This window comes from Epinephelus moara, chromosome 8 (genome assembly GCF_006386435.1).
Source record: "Epinephelus moara isolate mb chromosome 8, YSFRI_EMoa_1.0, whole genome shotgun sequence".
NCBI classification, from domain to species: Eukaryota; Metazoa; Chordata; class Actinopteri; order Perciformes; family Serranidae; genus Epinephelus; species Epinephelus moara.
In genome coordinates, this window is record NC_065513.1 from 32,000,020 (window position 1) to 32,019,227 (window position 19,208).

At 41.7% G+C, this 19,208-nt stretch overlaps 1 protein-coding gene across 2 annotated transcripts in view; it reads right to left on the reverse strand.

Annotated features, from left to right (window-relative positions):
• Positions 1-6,489: 6,489 nt before the first annotated feature.
• The window catches only part of arl15a (ADP-ribosylation factor-like 15a), a 128,691-nt gene continuing 115,972 nt past the window's right edge, over positions 6,490-19,208 (reverse strand). For both annotated transcript variants that reach the window (XM_050050098.1, XM_050050097.1), the window contains exon 5: positions 6,490-8,455. In XM_050050098.1, coding sequence (XP_049906055.1) covers positions 8,303-8,455 — 153 coding nt within the window. In that variant the 3' untranslated portion in view covers positions 6,490-8,302. The remainder of the gene's footprint in view (positions 8,456-19,208) is intronic.

The following is a 19,208-nucleotide window of genomic DNA, read 5'->3' on the forward strand; positions in this document are numbered from 1 at the left end:
AAACTGAGCTGTGTGTGGTACGTATGCTGTGAAGACAGGCAGCTATCTTCAAAACATTGACTGTAGCATGACAGCGGTGTCATCGCACACAGGGGTTTAAAACAGTGAAGACAAATGACCACAGGAGGAAGGAAATAAATCTGTTCCTGGATTGGATGATCTTGAAAAGAAGATTTTTAAATTGTCTTCTTAAAAATGCAACAGATCCTTCAGTGGCCACCACTAATTGACCTCTTGAAGGAATGCAACGCCTTCTCCTTGACTGACATTTGCTTTTAGCAGCTCCTGTGGGATGGGGCGGTGGGCTGGTGGAAGGCGATAGCGGGGGGAGATCCTCTGGAGATAAACCGCCATGCCCCCTGTCCCTCAGACAACAAAGAAAGTGAGTGATGTTTGTCTGAAAACCAAGAGCTGCGATCCCTCTTGTTTTGATGTGTAGGCCACCTGGGATGCGGGTCTCCATCAGCACTCGGGCTGAGCGGAGAGGAAGAGAAACAGGACTCACACAGATCTCGTCCCCAGGACAAACAATCTGAGTGACAAGCCTGCTGGAATCCCACGGAAGTCACCCAACAGACGAGGCATTCAAACACACAGAAAAAACAAGAGGCGTTTAGGTGGCCACAAAGGGACGGAGTAGAATTGCACAGCATGGTTTCCACAATTTTTTCTGAGGACAAAAGTTTAAGCCCGTCAATATCCGAACATACGCAGGAAACCTACGAGCAGGAAACCTACGAGCATCATATTAGCTTCATCTAAAACTCACAAATACTTAAACATGTCAAAGTGCTTTACTGATTATTTCTATTTTATGCCAGTTTATACCACAACAATCCAGAGGCAAATATTGTACCTGCTTGTCCACTTCATTTATTCATTCATTTATACAACAGAAACGCAGCATACACAGTTGTGGCATTACTTCTGGATATCAAAATAAGCCACAAACGAGCTGTAGGCACAGTAACTTCAGTCCAACGTGAATGACAGGACATTTAATCCAGTTTAAAACTTGAAAAAGTTTAAATTATATTGACTTACACAGTAGAAAAACTGCATGCTCTTGTGCCAAACACAGCTCTCTGCTCAACTAAACTGCACTTGACTTCACTCTTACCAACATTCAATATACATGCATTTGTTTCTGGACATTTTTATACATCATGTTTGATATATACGATGCCTGACAATGAATTTTGCATAATATTTAAACTAACTTGTGGCTTTTACATACCTGTAATAGTCCAATAATATAATACTTCTGTACTTCAAGTCAGATTTTGAATGCAACACTTTTACTTGTAGTAATTTTACCTTGAGGTATTTCTTGTTTTGCTTGAATAAAATCTCTGAATACTTCCTCCACCACAGTTTAAAAGGTAGAAATCAGTCAGTTTACAAAGTATTTGTTGAAGGATCAACGAGCCGATCAACCCAGCATATTTTTTGTAGCACAGCAATTGTCTGCATGTGGTAAACAATGTGTTAGTTTAGTTATTTGAAAAGGTGTTGTTGCTCAAATGTAGGAGCACAGATCCAGAAGTTCTACAATACATAAAGAAAAAAAACTGTAACTGGGGTCACTGTCACCTGTGATGCTTCACACTCACTCTGATTTACCTGCTGTTGCAGAGGGAGTTTCTTAGCGTTGAATCCATGAAGATCCTGGTTCATAAATATGAGGCGGTGAATGAAGTTTGGTTGATGCAGTGTCCAAAGTGTCAGCAGGCCAAATCTGTTCCACAAATACACACATGTATGAGGGTTTATGCATCCTTACTGTACATTAATAAAAATAAAATGTTGAATGATGATGAGAAAGTCTATCCATCAGTCATCCTGGGCCAGTGTGAACACGGCCTTCCTTGTCCAAACAGGTCTAAGTGGAAAGACAGCTGTCTGGTTCGCTGCCCAGGATCCTCAATTTCCACTTCAGATTAAATTATGTATTCAGACTAATGTAATAGACTCAAATGTGCTTGTGTATTGTGATCTTGACTTTAGATATAATAAAACTGAGGGACAAGCATTAAAAAAAATCTTCAGTGACTCATAAAGCACTGTGAGGGGAAACAATCAGTCAAATATGACTTAGTGGTTATAATGACTGTGGCATGTTGCTGCAGACTGCACTCACTCACTGCTTGGCAGGGGTCTGACTCGTTAAGATTCTATCAGGTTTGAGCCGTTCATTACTTTTACAGTTCGACCACAAACCTGCAGGATCACATGCACGACAGGAGGGATTCCTCCGCCTGAAGACACAGCGTCAGGGACGTCAGCTCTGAGGAATCTCCTGCTGCACATCTGAAAACACAAAGCTGGGGAAAAGAAAACACCTGTAAGTTACTGGTAAATAACTGAATATTTTCAAGGATGTTAATGTTTGCTTTGGTGAAACGGAAATTAAAAACATTTTATTTGCTTCAGTAAGAAGAAACGACTCCATATCAGGTGAAGGTTTTATACATTTCACAATTATTTTATTGAATTTTTTTCTTTTTGCTTTGTTAATTGAAGCACTATGAGCTTCCATGAGTCTTTTTAAACTCGTATAATCGTCAAATAACCTTTAGAAGCTATAAAAATAATCAATATTAATGTAAAATAATCAAAATTCATAGTTTTGGCTGAAATAGAAAGTCCTAACCATGCCGTGCTCCTTCACCGTTTCACACCGAAATGGTTTGGCCGCTAAAAATTTCAACTATTCATCCACAGCTGCTATTAATTAATAAAATTTAATTAAAACGGACATGAGGTCGACAGCAACAGCTCAGCTTGGCTCTCACAACTTTGGGATAAGCACGACTAGCACTTACTGGTCAGTTTAAATAAATTAGAATATGTAGAGTGACACCAGTCAGGATGTCAATGTGCTGCACATTTGTGACTCTCTGGAAACACCATCGCATGTATCTGGAAATGATTATTTGGTCCAGGGAACATTTCCTCACCAGCTTACATCATATCAATGCATTTCCGTCATTTGTGTTTGTTTATCAAAGGGGGGTGTGTGTGCGCAAGAGCGTCATGAAGGCAGCAGAGTGTTGAAACAAAGAGGAAACACCTCAAATGAACCCAGAGGTCCCGTCTGATAACTGACACACACACACACACACACACACACACACACACACACACACACGTACCAAGACTGAACGCAGCATCAAGGCTGATGTCTGTGCTGCGTCACTGCTCGAGGAACACGAGGAGGGGAGCCTTTTTTGGGGGGTGGGAGCTGCCCCCTCGCTGTGAGGGGCCGGGAATGTGGGGTGTCCTGTGTGGAGCATCGGCTGTGGGAGGCAGAGCAGGGGTACGAGGTCCAGATGGATGTCAGGGCAACATCTGTTACACCTCCTGGCAGGGTCTTATCAGCAGAAACGCTGCCACACACACTGGATGGGAGAAGGGAGAAGACAGAGAGAGAAAGAGGGCATTCTTTGCAGAGTTTAAGAAAACATGCATTGTGTTTGTCTTGTAAACGAATGTTAGGTTCCCCGTCAGGTCGAGCATTTGCATTTCACAAAGCTCACAGGGTTAATTTTGTTGTGCGTGACCAAATTTGTTTATACTTCTAGTAGGTTGTTCTAATGCATGTGGCACACTTTTATCCTTATAATTACATACTACACACTATTTATAAATGGGAAATCCACTGATCACATTTACATTAATGCTTCCCAAATAAAAGCAGCAACACAATTTTAAAGTCTGTTACACAAACTCTTGTAATATTCCTTTATAAATTCACTTCTGGTGATAAGATTCAACCTTTTGTCAATAAATAAATAAATGAATAATCAAATACAATTGTACATGCAATTTCACTCATTTGTAGTCTGCACAATTTACTTTAAAATCTGTAAAATAACATTTTTAAATTTGTTAATACCTTTCTTGTTTTTGTTGATATTTTACTTTGGCATTGTATATATCATTTTTGGCATACATTGCTGTTAGTCGTTGCTTTTTCTTTACTTTGATAGATCATGGTATGGATGGTACTTAGAATTCAGATAGCAAATAATACATGATGCACACTTTACATTGATGCTTTACAAACAAAAAGGTCAGTACAATTTTAAAGTCTGTCTCCCTAAATTGTTAGAGCTTTGCTGGAAGAAATATTCAACCCTTTGACAGATTAAAAATGCAAAATCAAAAACATTTGTACATGCAATTCCACTCATTTGTAGTTTACACACCTAAATTCTCAGCTGTTTGTAAGCATGGATGTTTACTTTGAAACCGTATCCTAAAAACTGTAATAACACATTTAATTTGACACTGTCAGTACCTTTGTTTTTTGGTAACATTTTCATTTTTGTGTATCTTTGCTCTACTGTAATTGATCATCAGATGGTACTTGAAATACAGATCATAGATAATAAATAATGTAAACTTTGGGGGGAGAGAAAAGTGACCTGCAGTGAAAACACTCAGGCAGCTAATTTCCTGTTTAAGGAGTCACGATGAGGTTGTGCTGTTTAAGATAAAAACGTGGCAAAAGTGTGAAGATAATATTTTTTAAAAACCCACATGGCTTCATTTATTTTCTGGACTTCCTACACTGTCATATCCTGTGTTGAGTGTTCAGCCCACGTTTAAACTCAATCCACACTTGATGGAAGATTTCCTGTGACCTGTAATATGTGTGTACTGTACACACTGTAACCAGGTTGTTGATGCAAAGAAGGCGACTAATGACGTACATGCAGAGCTCTTTACGTACGTCAGAAAATCAAAACCGAGAAGACAAATGATAAATAAACTCTGCTGGAGGGTGCAGATTTGCATGTTGGAGATTTGTTTGTGGTGAAGTTCAATTTGCTTTTGTGTGGCGTCTCGCTCTGACATTCTTTACATGCAGAATCTTAAAAAGGACCCCTCTGGCATTTCTGCATGTTTCGCCCTTTTGTTGCAAATCGCACCTTCGCTTTATATTACTGCCAACAATTAGGCTTGCCATAGATTTCTCAAAGTGTTTTTCCTCCCTTCCAGGCAGCCATTAATTACCATTCATTTTAGTGAATTATAAAAATCAACTTGCAGAGACTTGAAAGTATCTTGAGATACTGTATCCATCACAGTAAACACCATGTCTCAGTTATTGTTGCTTGGTAATGCACAGACTGATTAAAAAAAAAAAGTCTGGACTGTATTACCACACAACAACAAAAATAAAACTGCGCAGCTTCTTGTCTGTGAGCCGCACTGAGGGGCTGCTGGCAGCAAGGACGAGAGAAAAACACCTCTCTGCACAGAGGAGCCAGACACCGGCAATTAAACAGGTAGAGCAGGTAAAGGTTCAGTGTGGGAGGAGAGGACTGGCTGCATCTTTTTCAGGGGAATAAAATCAAGTGTGCAGACAGAAGGAGAGAGTGAGGAGGAGTGGAAGAAAGAGAGGTCCCCTGCCTCTCTCCTTTTTTCTCCCGGGAGGGCTGCTTCGCTGAGGTCCTGGCCTCTTCCCTTCCCCTGGGCATCCTGGATGCCCATGTTGAGGGAGGGCTGCTTTGGCGTGACCAAAGGGAAGCAGAGCGAGTAAGAGAGAGACAGAGAGATGGAGAGAACCTGAGAGAGGAAGAAAAAAAATGGCAAGGAGAGAGAGATAGTGAGGGCTCAAAAAAACAGAGAGAAAGTGAGAGCGACAGGAAGAAAAAGGGGGGAGCGAGACGAGCGCAGCAGCCCATGGTTTGTCTCAGGGCTGCAGCAGCTTCCAGAGCTGGTGTGCAGCAGACTGAAGAGAAGCACGTCTGCCCCAGAGGCAGAGACTGGAAAACAGGATCAAAGAGTCGCCAGGGCAACCTGCATGACACACATTGTATTAAAGCCACACGGTTAATTTGAAAGAGAGGGAAGAAGGGCAAAAGGAGAAGAAAAGGGGAGGCAGAGGTAGCACAGAGTAGAGTATATTTATTAGGAACTCCTGTCTCACTTGGTTAACTTTCCACTCAAAACTTTCTTCAGCTGCTCCACTTTGACTTTGAGTGCTCTTTTTTTTTTTCTTTAAACTTTGGCTCGACCTCAACCGGCTCATCTGCGTTTTCCCGATTATCTTCCAAGGTCTCAGATTTCCACAGGTCACCTTAAATCACAAATCCGAGACATTGTGAAGAAAATGCTTCCAGAAACATATGCAAACATTCAACTCATCACACTTTTCATGGTAATACGTGAAGTATGGATGTTATCTTGTGCGAATATCTACCTAAAACAGACCTAAGAATGCAGTCTTCTAATCCATACCTGGTCTGACTGAAATTCTACTTTCACAAACATGAGCTACACAGATCAGTCGTTATGCTACAAAATATTCATACTGTTTAACAAACCTATAAACTGTAATCCATACTCCCATTTTAAAGTAAAACACTGAAAATAAAGACAATATTGCATCTATTGTGCCAGTATAATATATCAAATATTTCACTTCAACATTTTAACAAGCAAAAGAGATCAAAGTGTAAATAACGACTAAGACAATTTTTTCATTTTTAAAACTTTTAATTGCTATTTTAGACAAAACGCATGATTGAAAAACAAATACAAAAAGAAAAAAAAAAGAGATTGTAGTTAATATTTTAAAACCTATGTGTGAGCCGATGATATGCAAAGTCCAATGACAGATTTAGTTTGCATTCAAGCGAATGCAGCGATCCATCCAGACTGTAAAAAACTACCTGGCAGATCTGACGTCAGGTACAAAAGGTGATTGAATTTCTAAAAACCTGACAAAATACTGAACAAAACAACAGCAACAGAAATACAAAGCACGCATGGAGGAGGTGTGAACATTATCCGTTACTGAAGCACATCTTTGGGGACGAGCACACCTGTGACAGAACGAATACGACTCATTTTAGAGATGTGGAGTCCACACGAGGGCAGCCGGGCTGAACGTTGGCATCTGGGATAAAAAGCCCCACCGAGCAGTAATGGGGACAGGGAGCAGAGCTGGAGTGGAGGGGTGGTGTTGGTTGGGATGAGGTGGGGTGGGGTGGGGGTCCGCGATAAACAGCAGACAGGGAGGGGTCTTCACAGACAGTTGGAAGGCATTAGGGTGTCGGACAGGGACTTGTCAGATGCAGCTGTTGCTGTGGCTGATTGATAGAGTTTGTATTCCACCCTGATGGGAGACTGGAGTCGCTAGCCGGTGCTGAGAGAGGGATTATGTCAAATTCAAAAGGAAAAAAAAAATACAGAAAATAAAAACAAACATTTGCTGAACATTGAAATGAAACTAAATCCATCACACTTCTCTACCTCGTGGCTTCGGCCAGCCCTGTCAATCATCAATGTTTTTTTTTTTTCTTCTTTTTTTTTGGTCTTTGATTTGAAAGAATTCATAAGTGTGGTATGAGTTATAAAAAATCCGAACGTAGCTCTACGAGATTAACATACAGAGCTATAAAATATATCCTAAGTTGCACATTTATAAAAGCATTCAGACTTGTTCCCACTTCCTCCACATGGTCTCCATAAAGTCATCTAGCACTTAAGTCACATGATTAGTAGTACTTGTGTATGGCTGCACAGGAGGGTACACAGCAATATGCCTGTTTGCATGTACATAATACTCCATGAGATACTCAGACTACACTATTCAGATTATATTTTCAGACACGGTGTAACGCACCGATATGTAACTACCGTACATAACACAAGGTTTTTGACTCCGATCACACAACGACATTCGTTGTTAGCGAGTCAAACTGAGAAGCACACTTGACAGCCATACAGTACTTCTCAGTGGAAAGAACATCAACTGAGCCCACCCAAACATCCTGTAAAGTAATTACTGGAGATGTTAAACATATCTACAGACAACCTGGGCTCCACTTTGTGTGTGACTGTGTGTGACTGTGTGTGTGTGTGTGTTAGGGTGAGAATGTGTGTGTAAGTGTCCGTTGATGACTGAAGGAATGCCACATGTCCCACGTGCCGCTGGTTTAATCACAATGGCACAGACAGCAGTAAACAAGATTTCCATTTCGGGCAAAGTTCAATGATTTTTCTTGACAACTGGCTTTACACTGGGTGGTTTTAATGGCAGCTTTCCTCTGACGGGCTGTAGTGGCACACACTCTTCTAGTTTGAAAGATGAGAGCAAAGTGAAGGGAGAATAACATACAATACACTTCTCCAACGGAGAGGCCGACGTCTGCTGTGTTTTCTCGTGTGTGCATGTTTGTGTCTGTGCGTGAGTGGGTATATGTGTGTGTACATGGGCACCAGCAGGATGTGGTGTTTCGTTGTCGTCAGCCACTAATGTCTCTTAGCATTAGCGGCGTTAGCATCATATCCTTGCAGGCTCTGTGTCTTTGTCCTCCAACAGGCTAATGAACTGACCAAAGCTCTCCTTCACGGCCTCTAAGTTGTCGGTGGTGCTGCCCTCCAGGATCCAGCGCTTCCCTCGGGCCAGCGGCTCCAGCTCGAAGTATTTCTTCACCTGTTGGCAAAAACAGAGAACACAGTCAGTCAAAACATTCAGTGTTAACTCATTAGTATAAGGGGTCCTGTTTAGTCAGATTCACATGGACAAAATCTTCATTTAAGTTCAAATAAATATTCATTATTTTATAAATGTTTAAAGCAACAGATACATCACAAGTCTCTAAACCATGCATCATTTAGGGTCAGTGGTCTGCAGGTTTTTATGTCAAGTAAATGCCAGACCAGGCTTTTTTAATGACTAAAACATCTCCAAACATGTGGGAGAAAGCAGATGGCATTATCTTGTGCTTTAATAACTGGTGGGACCCAAAAAAAACGCAGATTTTACAACCTCCATTAAAAAGTTTGGGAATGGTTTTAGACCAGAAGTGGGAACCAGGATTATCATTTTAAGGAAAGTGTAAGAAAGGCCCTGGACTGAATGCTGTGTCACAGATTTCAGAGGCGAAAAACGTAAAAACGAAAACAAGCAAGAGCCCTGAGTATCATTCCTATCCATACTGCAACTAGTTTTCCATGCACAGTGTGTTTTCTTAACAAAATCATTTACAAACACACAAAGACACAGCTATGGAACTGTCCAAACACAGCTTTGTGTCCAGAATGCAGCCAAACTGAAGAAATAAATAAAATAGAATAAAACTAAATTAAATCAAAATCTTCTTCTCTGGGAAATATGCAGCTTGCTGGCTTGGCACTGCTCTTTGTAACAGTTGATTATAAAGTTCATATGTTGGCTCTTGGCTGCTCATGACAGTGGGGGTGCGGTGAGGTTGGGGGGAAGAACCAGAACCAGCTGTTAGGTAAAAACAAATTTCAGCAGAGGGAAACAATGTCTTAGACCTCCACTCAAGGTACTGCAGGTTGTTAGGGTTTCTGACATTTCCAAGCGAAGAGCAATGGAAGCAATTTTGTTTGCCTGATGCGAGCGGAGTTCAGCCATCTCCTCCTGTTTGTCTGATCGCCAGTGAAGAACGTACAAAGACATATATGTACCGTCAGCAGCTCTGAGAAAAAGAAATGCGATGCTACCAGTGTCACTGATGCAATAAAACTACATTTTCCCACCATGGATACTGATTTAGTCATTTTCATGTTCAGTTTGACAGTTTTATGTTTGTTTGTAAAGGTGTCTGTCGCACTGATCAGGTAACAACATGTGCGAATGCTGCAATAATCATCCGTTGTCCATCATAGTATATGGATAAAATTTTCATAGCTTTAATTAGTAGATTTTTGCCTCGGCAAGACACTAGGAAAAGGAACACTGTTATGGAAATGTAATGCTTTTACATGTTTTCTTTTTGAATATGTGTAACTGTATGTTATGATTGGTCATGTGGCCATCCTGGTTGTTGTTAGTGTCTTGTAAACCAATACGGGCTGGGCTCCATCTGGAGAAAGATACTTAAACAAAAATCAAAACTAAAATCATAGCTCTGTTAGAAACATGACAGACAATATTACAATCTAAAATGCTTTATCCTCAGTTATCTTCCTTGTTAAAGGATGAAGAACTTGACTCTACATTTACCACAAAGTAGACCTTTTCTTTTCGGTCCTAATTATCGTTATACGGTTTTCACATTGTAAAAGGACACAGACTGTAAAGGGGACATTTATCAATCACAGCAGAAATACCAAAGCTGTCAAGCCATTAAAAGCATTATACGACCAGCCGTTACAACTTCACTCACAATCTGTTCAGTGTTGGATAGTATTTCTACACATTTCTGCAAATATAAAACAAGGATTGATGATTGAACAATTTCTGCAAATCAAAATCGCAGATAACCTCAATATTCTGAATCAAAATCATCTGTACATCCTGTAAAGTGTACCAGATCCACACAGGTGACCGTCACACAGTCAAATGACTTTTCAACTTCAAGTGAAATTGCTTTTGTCTAGACCGTGCTGGGCTGTCTAGCTGTGCCATGGTGTGTGGCATGAAGAGGATAGGGAGGAGGAGGAGGAGGGGGTATTCTTTGTGTCTGCTCAAATCCAGCCAGCCATGCCAGTGAGTGGGAGAGTGAGCGCTGTCTCTGCCCCTGAGCCGAGTCTCTGTCCGGGTGTAATGTGAGTTTAATGACAGATTAAGTCACCTCAGCCGCGTTTGGCTCAGAGGCCTGGCTAGAAAGCCGAGCGGACCCAAACAGTGTTAACAAATCTGTCTGGGTAACTTGAGCTGCCCTAGTCCAGGCTCTAGCCCCAGACCTAGACTGCAGACGATGCGGCTGGCTGCCTGTCTGGCTGGCTGGCTCACTTGTCTGCCTGTAGCCAAGGCCCTCTTCTGGAAGACTCTGGCCCCTGCACTGGCAGACAGTCAAAAGGCCAGCAGTGACCTCTGTGCAAGTGCAGACAGGCTCAAGCTTCTCTCGCTTCCCCTCCTTGCCTCGCGGGCCAACAGAACACACCCAGGGGCATCTGACAGTGTGGCGAATACCTTCTATCCTCGGTATGACCGGACAACTGATCTTACCAACCATACCAGATGGCTTATTAGGTTTTTAGCGCAGCTTTACAGTTGTGCAGTCATGAAAAGACAAGTAGGCTGAAGCCCCTTCTATACAGCCAGGTCAAGGAGGGACTGGTGTGCCAGTATGCCGCCTCGCCGTTCTTTACAAAACATACGAACATTGAATGGGGGAGCATTGTTGTTCGGCCATGAAGCTAGCAGAAGACACAGACACTGTTGTGATACACATCATGCCACTTTTGCTTCCAGAACACTAGCATGCTATCTACCATCACACACTGGAGCAGCATTATGCTGGCATTGGTGGTTCAGTGTAAAAAAGCAATGGCGGATATTGTGTGCAACAATATTGAGGAATGTGTTTAAAAAGGGCTCGAGATTCCAAAGAATCTCCCACTTACTTAAAGAAGTTCAAAACAACATTCAGAGCGAATCTATGATTCAGGTTTTCTGGATATGGCTCTCAAGATAGAAGTGGCGGAGCTGGCAGCTAACAGCTAATGATGCTAACAGTGAATACAATGCTAACAATGGCTACAGTGCTAACTGTGTTAACCAGGGATAAACCAGAAAGTCGGTGCCACACCTTTGCAATGACAACGTCCCATTATCAGCGGTAACTGCCATATGAAAGCAGTGCAGAGCGATGGCGATTAGCTAGCCAGTGGGATACACACATGCACTAACATACATGTTCTGCCAGACTGTCTACCACAACAACAAACAGAGCAGCTCAGATTTAAACACACACAAAGGGAGCGTGACTCCATTCTCTGCTCAAGCAGCTATAACTCCACTACATCCTTACATAGCAAATATATGTTTGCTGCTATATTAGTGCTCTTAATATCATATAGAGCTCCTTTAATACCTAATGGTATGAACACCTTCATAAGGGGCCAAGTTTCATTGAAAGGGTACATCAAATCCAGAGATTGTAATTCCACAAGGGGCAGACGGGACACATCGCAAAAACGCTGTCTCAGTGTTACATGACTGAAGGAACCCCATGACCTAACAGCCGGGTGCACCCACACTGGCAGTCAACAGTGTGGCCCAAACCAGTTTCTCTGAGATTAAGTCCTCCTAAGCACACTTATGCTTGCTTAAGGAATTGCGTGAGGCAGTGGGAAGGGTAAGCCACACAAGACGCGGGTTGCCAGATGGCTCCTAGGATGACCACTGGGTCATCCAGTCTAGCTTCTTCTAGGTCATACAGACCGGGGGCCTTGCCCTGTGCATGGGAGAAAGCGGCTTATACATGCATAAGGGTGTCAAAAAATCTGTAATCACCTGTGTCAACTGTATTCCTGCTGCTGGACTCCAGCCACTAGGAGGAAAGACATAACACTCAAGAAAAGCACAACTGTTTGGCAACAGGTCTGAAAGGTTACAGTGACTTCTAGTGACTAGAAGTGCAGAGTGGACAGAGCAATATCTGAGAACTTGGATGGGCTGGATTTTACATTTAATTGCATACAGTAATGTTCAACATTACTGTATCATTCCATTTTAATAACAACTGAAACTTGCAAGGTGAAAGAGTAGTTGGTTTCTCCTGCCCAGGATTCTGTATCATGATTAAAGCCTTAAAAAAGCCAAAACACTTGATCTTGATCTACTTTTAGAACACACTGTCGTTTCCAATAAGCCACAACTCTATATGGAAGAAACTTTATCTTCGTGTAACAAATGATCAAATTATAAGTAATTCTTTAAAAAATAAAACATGAAAAACTGGCCGCCGGCACCAACATCTGACGCATTCTTGCACAAAGAAGGTAAAAATTGAAGGTAAAAGTAGAGAACATTTTAATAAATCATGGCTTGTGGTTGTTTTTAACAATTACCTGCATTCAGAAATATGTAAGTAGGTTTGACGATAAATTGACTGATGATGGAAAATGTAAATTGGTGTTTTAAGAATGCAACTGATCAAATGATTAAATGAGGAAGAGATGAGAGACAAGTTGGTCAGGATTGAAAAGTGCTCATGAAGGCATTTCTAGGTACCTAATTAATCACGATTGGAAATCCGTATCTATCAGTATCTAGGCTATTTGCGGGAGAGAAACCAAAATAAACTTGGCCATCAAGACTAAGCTTCCTCTTGACAGAATACATTTTTTCAGCTTTTGGATTAAATTGTACACATTGATTAAAAGAGACAATTTGGCTGTTACTTTTTGGAAAATAAGTTAAAGGAAATACCACTTCATTAAAGGTATATCGTTAGGTTTGACAGTTTGTGACCCAGTGTCTGCAGGGAGTGGCTGCACAGCTAGTCGGCTAAGCTTAAGCTCCAACCCTGGCAAGCCTACCTCAGGCTCCTTAAGACAGCGGCTCGGCATGCATGGCACGTGCATCCAGCTGCTTCCTGACCTATGCCAGATTACTACATGCGATGGTCACTGTTGGCATCATGTCATGTCAAGAGGATATCCTGGCAGAATAAAAAGAGCTTTGGCGGATGTCTATTGCCAGCAGAGCCTTGCTCTGGCCTCCTGACCAACCAAACACATGAGGGAGGCAGACAAAGGCAAAAAAAAAGAAAAAAAGAAAAGACTGACTGGACGAGAGANGATGTCTATTGCCAGCAGAGCCCTGCTCTGGCCTCCTGACCAACCAAACACATGAGGGAGGCAGACAAAGGCAAAAAAAAAAGAAAAAAAGAAAAGACTGACTGGACGAGAGAGAAGAAAAAGATGCCTGAGGCCAAGTTCTAGTCATGGAGGTGGATAATGCTGGATGCTGAGAATATATGTGAGAAACCCCCCTGACAAATCTTTATCCTTCACAAATTTATATCCTCTATTCTGCAGTGGTGTTCAGTTTAAAAATAAAATTGAGGATTCAAAGTAGAAAGCAGGTGGTATTGTGCTTATATATTCTTAAATTATAGGCTGTATAGACGAACAAATAAAAAACCTGTATTAAAATCACTTCATGTACAATCTGAGCTGAAGTTAAATTCCTTCTTTTTTCATTCTTTTCCTCAACTTGCTTTTTTTTCTTGTGCTTCTCTATCAAGGCGCCAATCAGTACAGCTATTAAGTGTACACAGAGTAGGAAGTTATTTATAGTTTCAGGGACATTTCACTCCAAAATTAAAACAAAACAAAACAAAACAAAACATATTTTTCCTCTTACCTGTAGTGCTATTTATCAGTCTAGATTGTTTTGGTTTGAGCTGCCACGTGTTAGAGATATTGGCTACAGAGATGACTGCCTTTTCTCAAATTTAGCAGTACTTGGCTTGTGGTGCCCAAGGCGCCAAACAAAAGAGTTTCATGTCGAAACTATTTTCTTTCTACTAAAGTACATCCACAAACTGTATCACCATGCAGAAGGAAGCGAGCATCTACCCAAGGACGAGAGGCTCATGCTCGTGACAGCATGAGACGCTAGCAATAGATGCACGCTTTTTTCTGCCCAGTGATTCGGTTGGTGGGTGTAATGCAGCAGAAAGAAAATAGTTCCTACATGAGACTTTTCAGAACAAGGTCTGTGGATTATCTTGAGTTTCTCAAATGTATTTTCTTTTTGGCGCTTTGAGCACCAAAAGCCGAGTGCCATCTAGTTCCATTATGCCGGAGAGAAGGCAGATATCTCTATGGCCGTTCACGCCAACACTCAGCAACTCACACCAAAACAATCTAGTTCAAGAAATAGCATCACAGGTAAGAGGGAAAATATGTGTTTTTGATTTGGGGGGTGAACTGTTCTAAGCTTAAGATTTAAGAAAGAAAAACAGCTCAAAAGATGACAAACCATCTATTCTTTACATTATACTTGTCACAGTTTAAAGAAACTGTTCATTTATCTAAAATGTTGAGAGAAACTGACTTATTGACAGTACATGCCAAAAACAGCCTTTGTGCAAAAAAAAGTACACAGGCAGCTGACAAATGATAACTTCCATGCAGCCTTACATGACCCACCTTTATCGTTTTTGCAACATGATTTATTAACTTCAAAATTGAAGTAAGTTTCCATAGAGCATTCTCATTATTTTATCTGTACCCTATATTTTTCCTATAGTCATGTTCAGTAATTCAGTCAGTAATTCAGGTTAAGTGCCTTCCTCAAGGGTGACATGGCAGAGGTCCAAGCCAACTGAGTACACTCAGTTTACATGCCATGTTCAGGATCTTTCTGATAAAAAGACTGTGGTTCACTGGTCTTGCGCTATGTGTGCGTATTTGGGAAATCTAGAGTCAGTTCTAGCATTCTTGCAGAGGTTAACAGCAAAGCCAGATGTAACAGAGTCAGGTTTGTTGGATACACAGCTACGGCAGATCGGTATCGTAAAAGAAAGTTAAATGACCTGCGATGTCAACTCTCAATTTCTCATCTAGGGTAAGTTTTTTTTGACAAGTCTGGCTCTTGCAGTTGCCTCAGGATCCAAAAGTCTGAGAAAAATATCGAAACTAAATTCAATAATATCAAATAATACTAATAATCTCTCCCTGTTTAAGTAACAAGATCATAAAAGGAAGAACAGGAAACGTTCACTTGAGAAGATTTTGCCTCTCAGCCATGTTTTAAAAAAGCCAAAACAGAAAGAGAAGCTGATAAAAAGACTTAGTCAGATAAGTTATCCTTCAAACACTGCCTTCCTGCAGGCAACTATCAAAACTCCTCTGTGGAGCAAGGAGAGCTTTACTCAATAAACTCATTGGAGAACCAGTGATTTTAGCCTTGAGCTTTTCATTTGGATAAACTTCAGCAGGGGCCCCATCGCAACAAAAATAACATCCTTTGTTCAAAGGCTACCTCAGAGCATGTGTGCATAAAGTGACCTATGGGAAAAGCAGCAGAAAGCAGCCAAACATCTTAATAAATGCATCTTTATATGTATTTAGTCATGAGGTATTTTGGAGGGGACTTTTTAGTATTAGCTCTAAAATACATGTGCCTCATAAAATGGAGGATATGGCCTCCAATGCCCTTGTCCTAATATGTACCATGACCACATGTCTACCCTGCTTCACCGTCATGTGTCAAAACCTCACCACATGAGTAAGCCATATAACTGGAGAAGGAAGCATTAGGGGGTCTCTGAACGAGGGAAAGTGGCATGCTCAAATATCCAAGACAATCAATTACACCATCCCTTGACATGTTAGCCCCTGTGAAAATATCAGTCACTTGGAAAGTGGCCCACACTGGCGACTGCATTGAAATGGGAGGGTAATGTGAGATCCACTTACCATATAATAGATATGCCTTTGTTTGCTTTTCCGGCTTACCTAAAGAGCCTTAAAGACATGCGAAAGCCCGGAGGTCCCCAAGAGAGGAACACTTGGGAAGTCTGTGAAAAAACAAACATTGCACCACAAACTGTGGGAGGTGTCAAATGAAACAGCCCGCTGGCCAACAAGTTAAACCTAAAGCCTATTTAAGCAAGGCTGTAACACCTTCGGCAATGGACCTGAGGGTTTGCATCTGAAGGGGATTACTGTCCTCGAGCCTTACCCAAGGTGGATAATGACCTGATCATCTGTTAAGTGAAAGTATTACCTGTAGGTGGGGCACATGACACTACCACCTTTTGGTTCCAGATTATATGAAGTGAGGACTTCAAGACCTCCTTCTGAATTTAGTTGGGATGGCTAACAGGTGGCACAGCACAGATAAAGGAGTATGAAGGGCTCAGCTTGGCAAACCCTGCACCATCAACAATTAACCATTCCTAAATCCTGCCCTTTTTGCTTTGTGCTTTAATCAAAGGTGAGCACGCTTGGAATCTGACAGTATCTTGATCAACTTCCCCCTTTCCTGTTATACTTAGATATGCTATGTGCTTGGCTAGTCTATACTCAGAAGGAAACTTTTAGGGTGACTGGTGTCACAATCTTCACGGACACATTACATTGTATATAGTAAGGGTTGGTTAGTTAATGTTAGCAAAATGATAGCTAACCATCCAGCTAATTCATAGCTATATCTAGAGGAGTTAGCCTGTCAGATCACCAACATCAGCCAGGTTTGCTTTCTCCTTATTTCTGTGCCAACGCTGTGGTAAAGCTGACATATGACATGAATTATCATTTCCCGGATCAAGGCTAACGTTCCTTTGTTTACACTTTTTCTGTTAGGCTATGTGCTGCCCCAAAGAAATACATTTTGGTGTTATTTATTGGATATACACAACACCTAGCATCCCATTGTGAATATAACCTTCAATAGCATACTGTTGCTGTCAGCTTCCCGCATGGCTACAGAATTTAATGGAATAAGTGTTGTGCACAAGAGCGAAGTTTGCCTTCAGCGCTCTCTGGCAGAAAACTATTCATTTCAACCCAAACCATGATTAACTGCCTGACCAATACCAAGAAATCCCAGTCTGACAGAAAGCCCAGATGGCAAACTTCTCCTAACAACCTGTAGACATTGGTGTCGCTATGTTTCTCATTGTCAAGCTCGAAACAGTTACTAAGTGGAGCTCAGTCTGGAAATCCATCGGTAAAATAAATAAATAAATAAAAATTTCTTCCTTTACCTCTGAAGGCACAGCCCGGAGTGCAGGGGCCTCGGCGATCGCTCACGCCCTTCACTTCCGGTGGTGCCCCCAGGGAATCGCCGTGTTGTTTACAAATACTTCGGGTAGAAAACCAGCAGAGTTTAGCTATATATCACATTTTTCACGTCACTATATCACCGTGTAGACTAATCTGATGTTTGTTAAGTCTATAAACACAATGATTGAACAAACGTTACTATTTCTGTGTGCACGTTTTGTAATTAACATGATTATCGTAGATTAGCGGGTCCAACCGTTAGCTGTAAACGTTAGCCGTTAGCGGTGTCTGTAATAACCATAGACTGTATAAAAATAAGGTAATAACTCAAACGGTCCGTGAATAAAATATTTTTTCCAGAGGATATCTTAGTTACAACATGATTGAGCTAGTAAAGCAGTTTTGTGTTGCTATGTGAGGTATTTATTCAGTTTGGGGAAATCACGATGTCTAGAGAGCATCAGTGGCTGCAGCTGACAGGGACAGTTAGCAAAGCTAACATCAGGACGTCATCTGTTAAAAGCCTCTCCTTGTCGGATAGAACATGAAACTACTCCAGTTAGCTCAATCATGTTGTAACTAAGACATCCACTGGAAAAAAAAAAATTTTTCACATTGACAAGACAGCGTTTTTGGTGGAGGGATCGCTATGGACGCGGAGCTTGCTGTTTCTGTAGGTACACATTTCCTGGGGGCACCTGCACGTCTCGGCCACGCCCCCTCCATTGTGATTGGCTAACGTGCAGCATCGTTCAAACTGAAAGCCCCGCCCTCCCCTCCCCTCTCTAGTCGTCTTTCACACAGGGCTGCCGACAGATTCTACAATGTAAATTGCAGAATCTGTCTTGAGAGATTAAGTAGAGCGAGACTCTGGATCATTTTCATCCTTGCATGAGTCGCCATTATTCTCCAACACTGTACTGCTGCTGTGCTGTGGACGAATCTACAGCAAGGACACAGGTAGGTTGTTCTTGAAGTCAACAAAAGCAAGAAAATCTGCAAGAGACATCTCACAATGGCTGCGTGTTGCCGTTGTTCAACGTGTTGTTTTCAACTTGCCTCTTTACTCCTCTTGTTTTTAAAAATACAAGCAGAGGGGCAATCGGCTTAGACCAGCAAGCCAATCATCAATAAGGAGAGGCAGTTGAAACTGTTGGCGACCTCCCTGTCTCAAATTTTGTAGTTCAAAAACTAGCCACAATTAAAGTAACTGTGTTGGTCTGCGTGTGCCCATGCAGAACCAGCAGTAGGGCTTGAAAGCAAATGCAGAAAAAGAATGCAAGTTTAAAAAAATCCATGGCAACAAAAAATACAATACAAGGACCCTAAACCTAAAGTCCAAGCACAGAGACAGGGAGTGGGAGAAAGACAGAAAGATATGGACTTTCACTTTAGTCCTTTCATTTGCTGTGGAAACAATCCAGGTCTAGCAAGCACGTAAAAGCGATGAGGCCACCCTGGAACCAGGCCACAGTTGTAGAACTGTTGGACCAGGGGATTCAGCAGGCAACAAATTAAGACTTAAGTCCCCATGTCACAGTGTAAAAACTGAGCTGCCTCTAGATTTACTGTCCTGTTCCACTCAGGTGGGACCGTGGGTCTCCCACAGGCTCAGCTCAGTGCAGGTTCAAAGTGATTCACTTTCTGTGCACTTCTCTTCAAAGCCAACTGACCACTGCCAGATCAGAGCCATCCTCAGAGGCGCTGTAAATCTAACCAAGACTGCGCAGAGGACATTCTTCCCG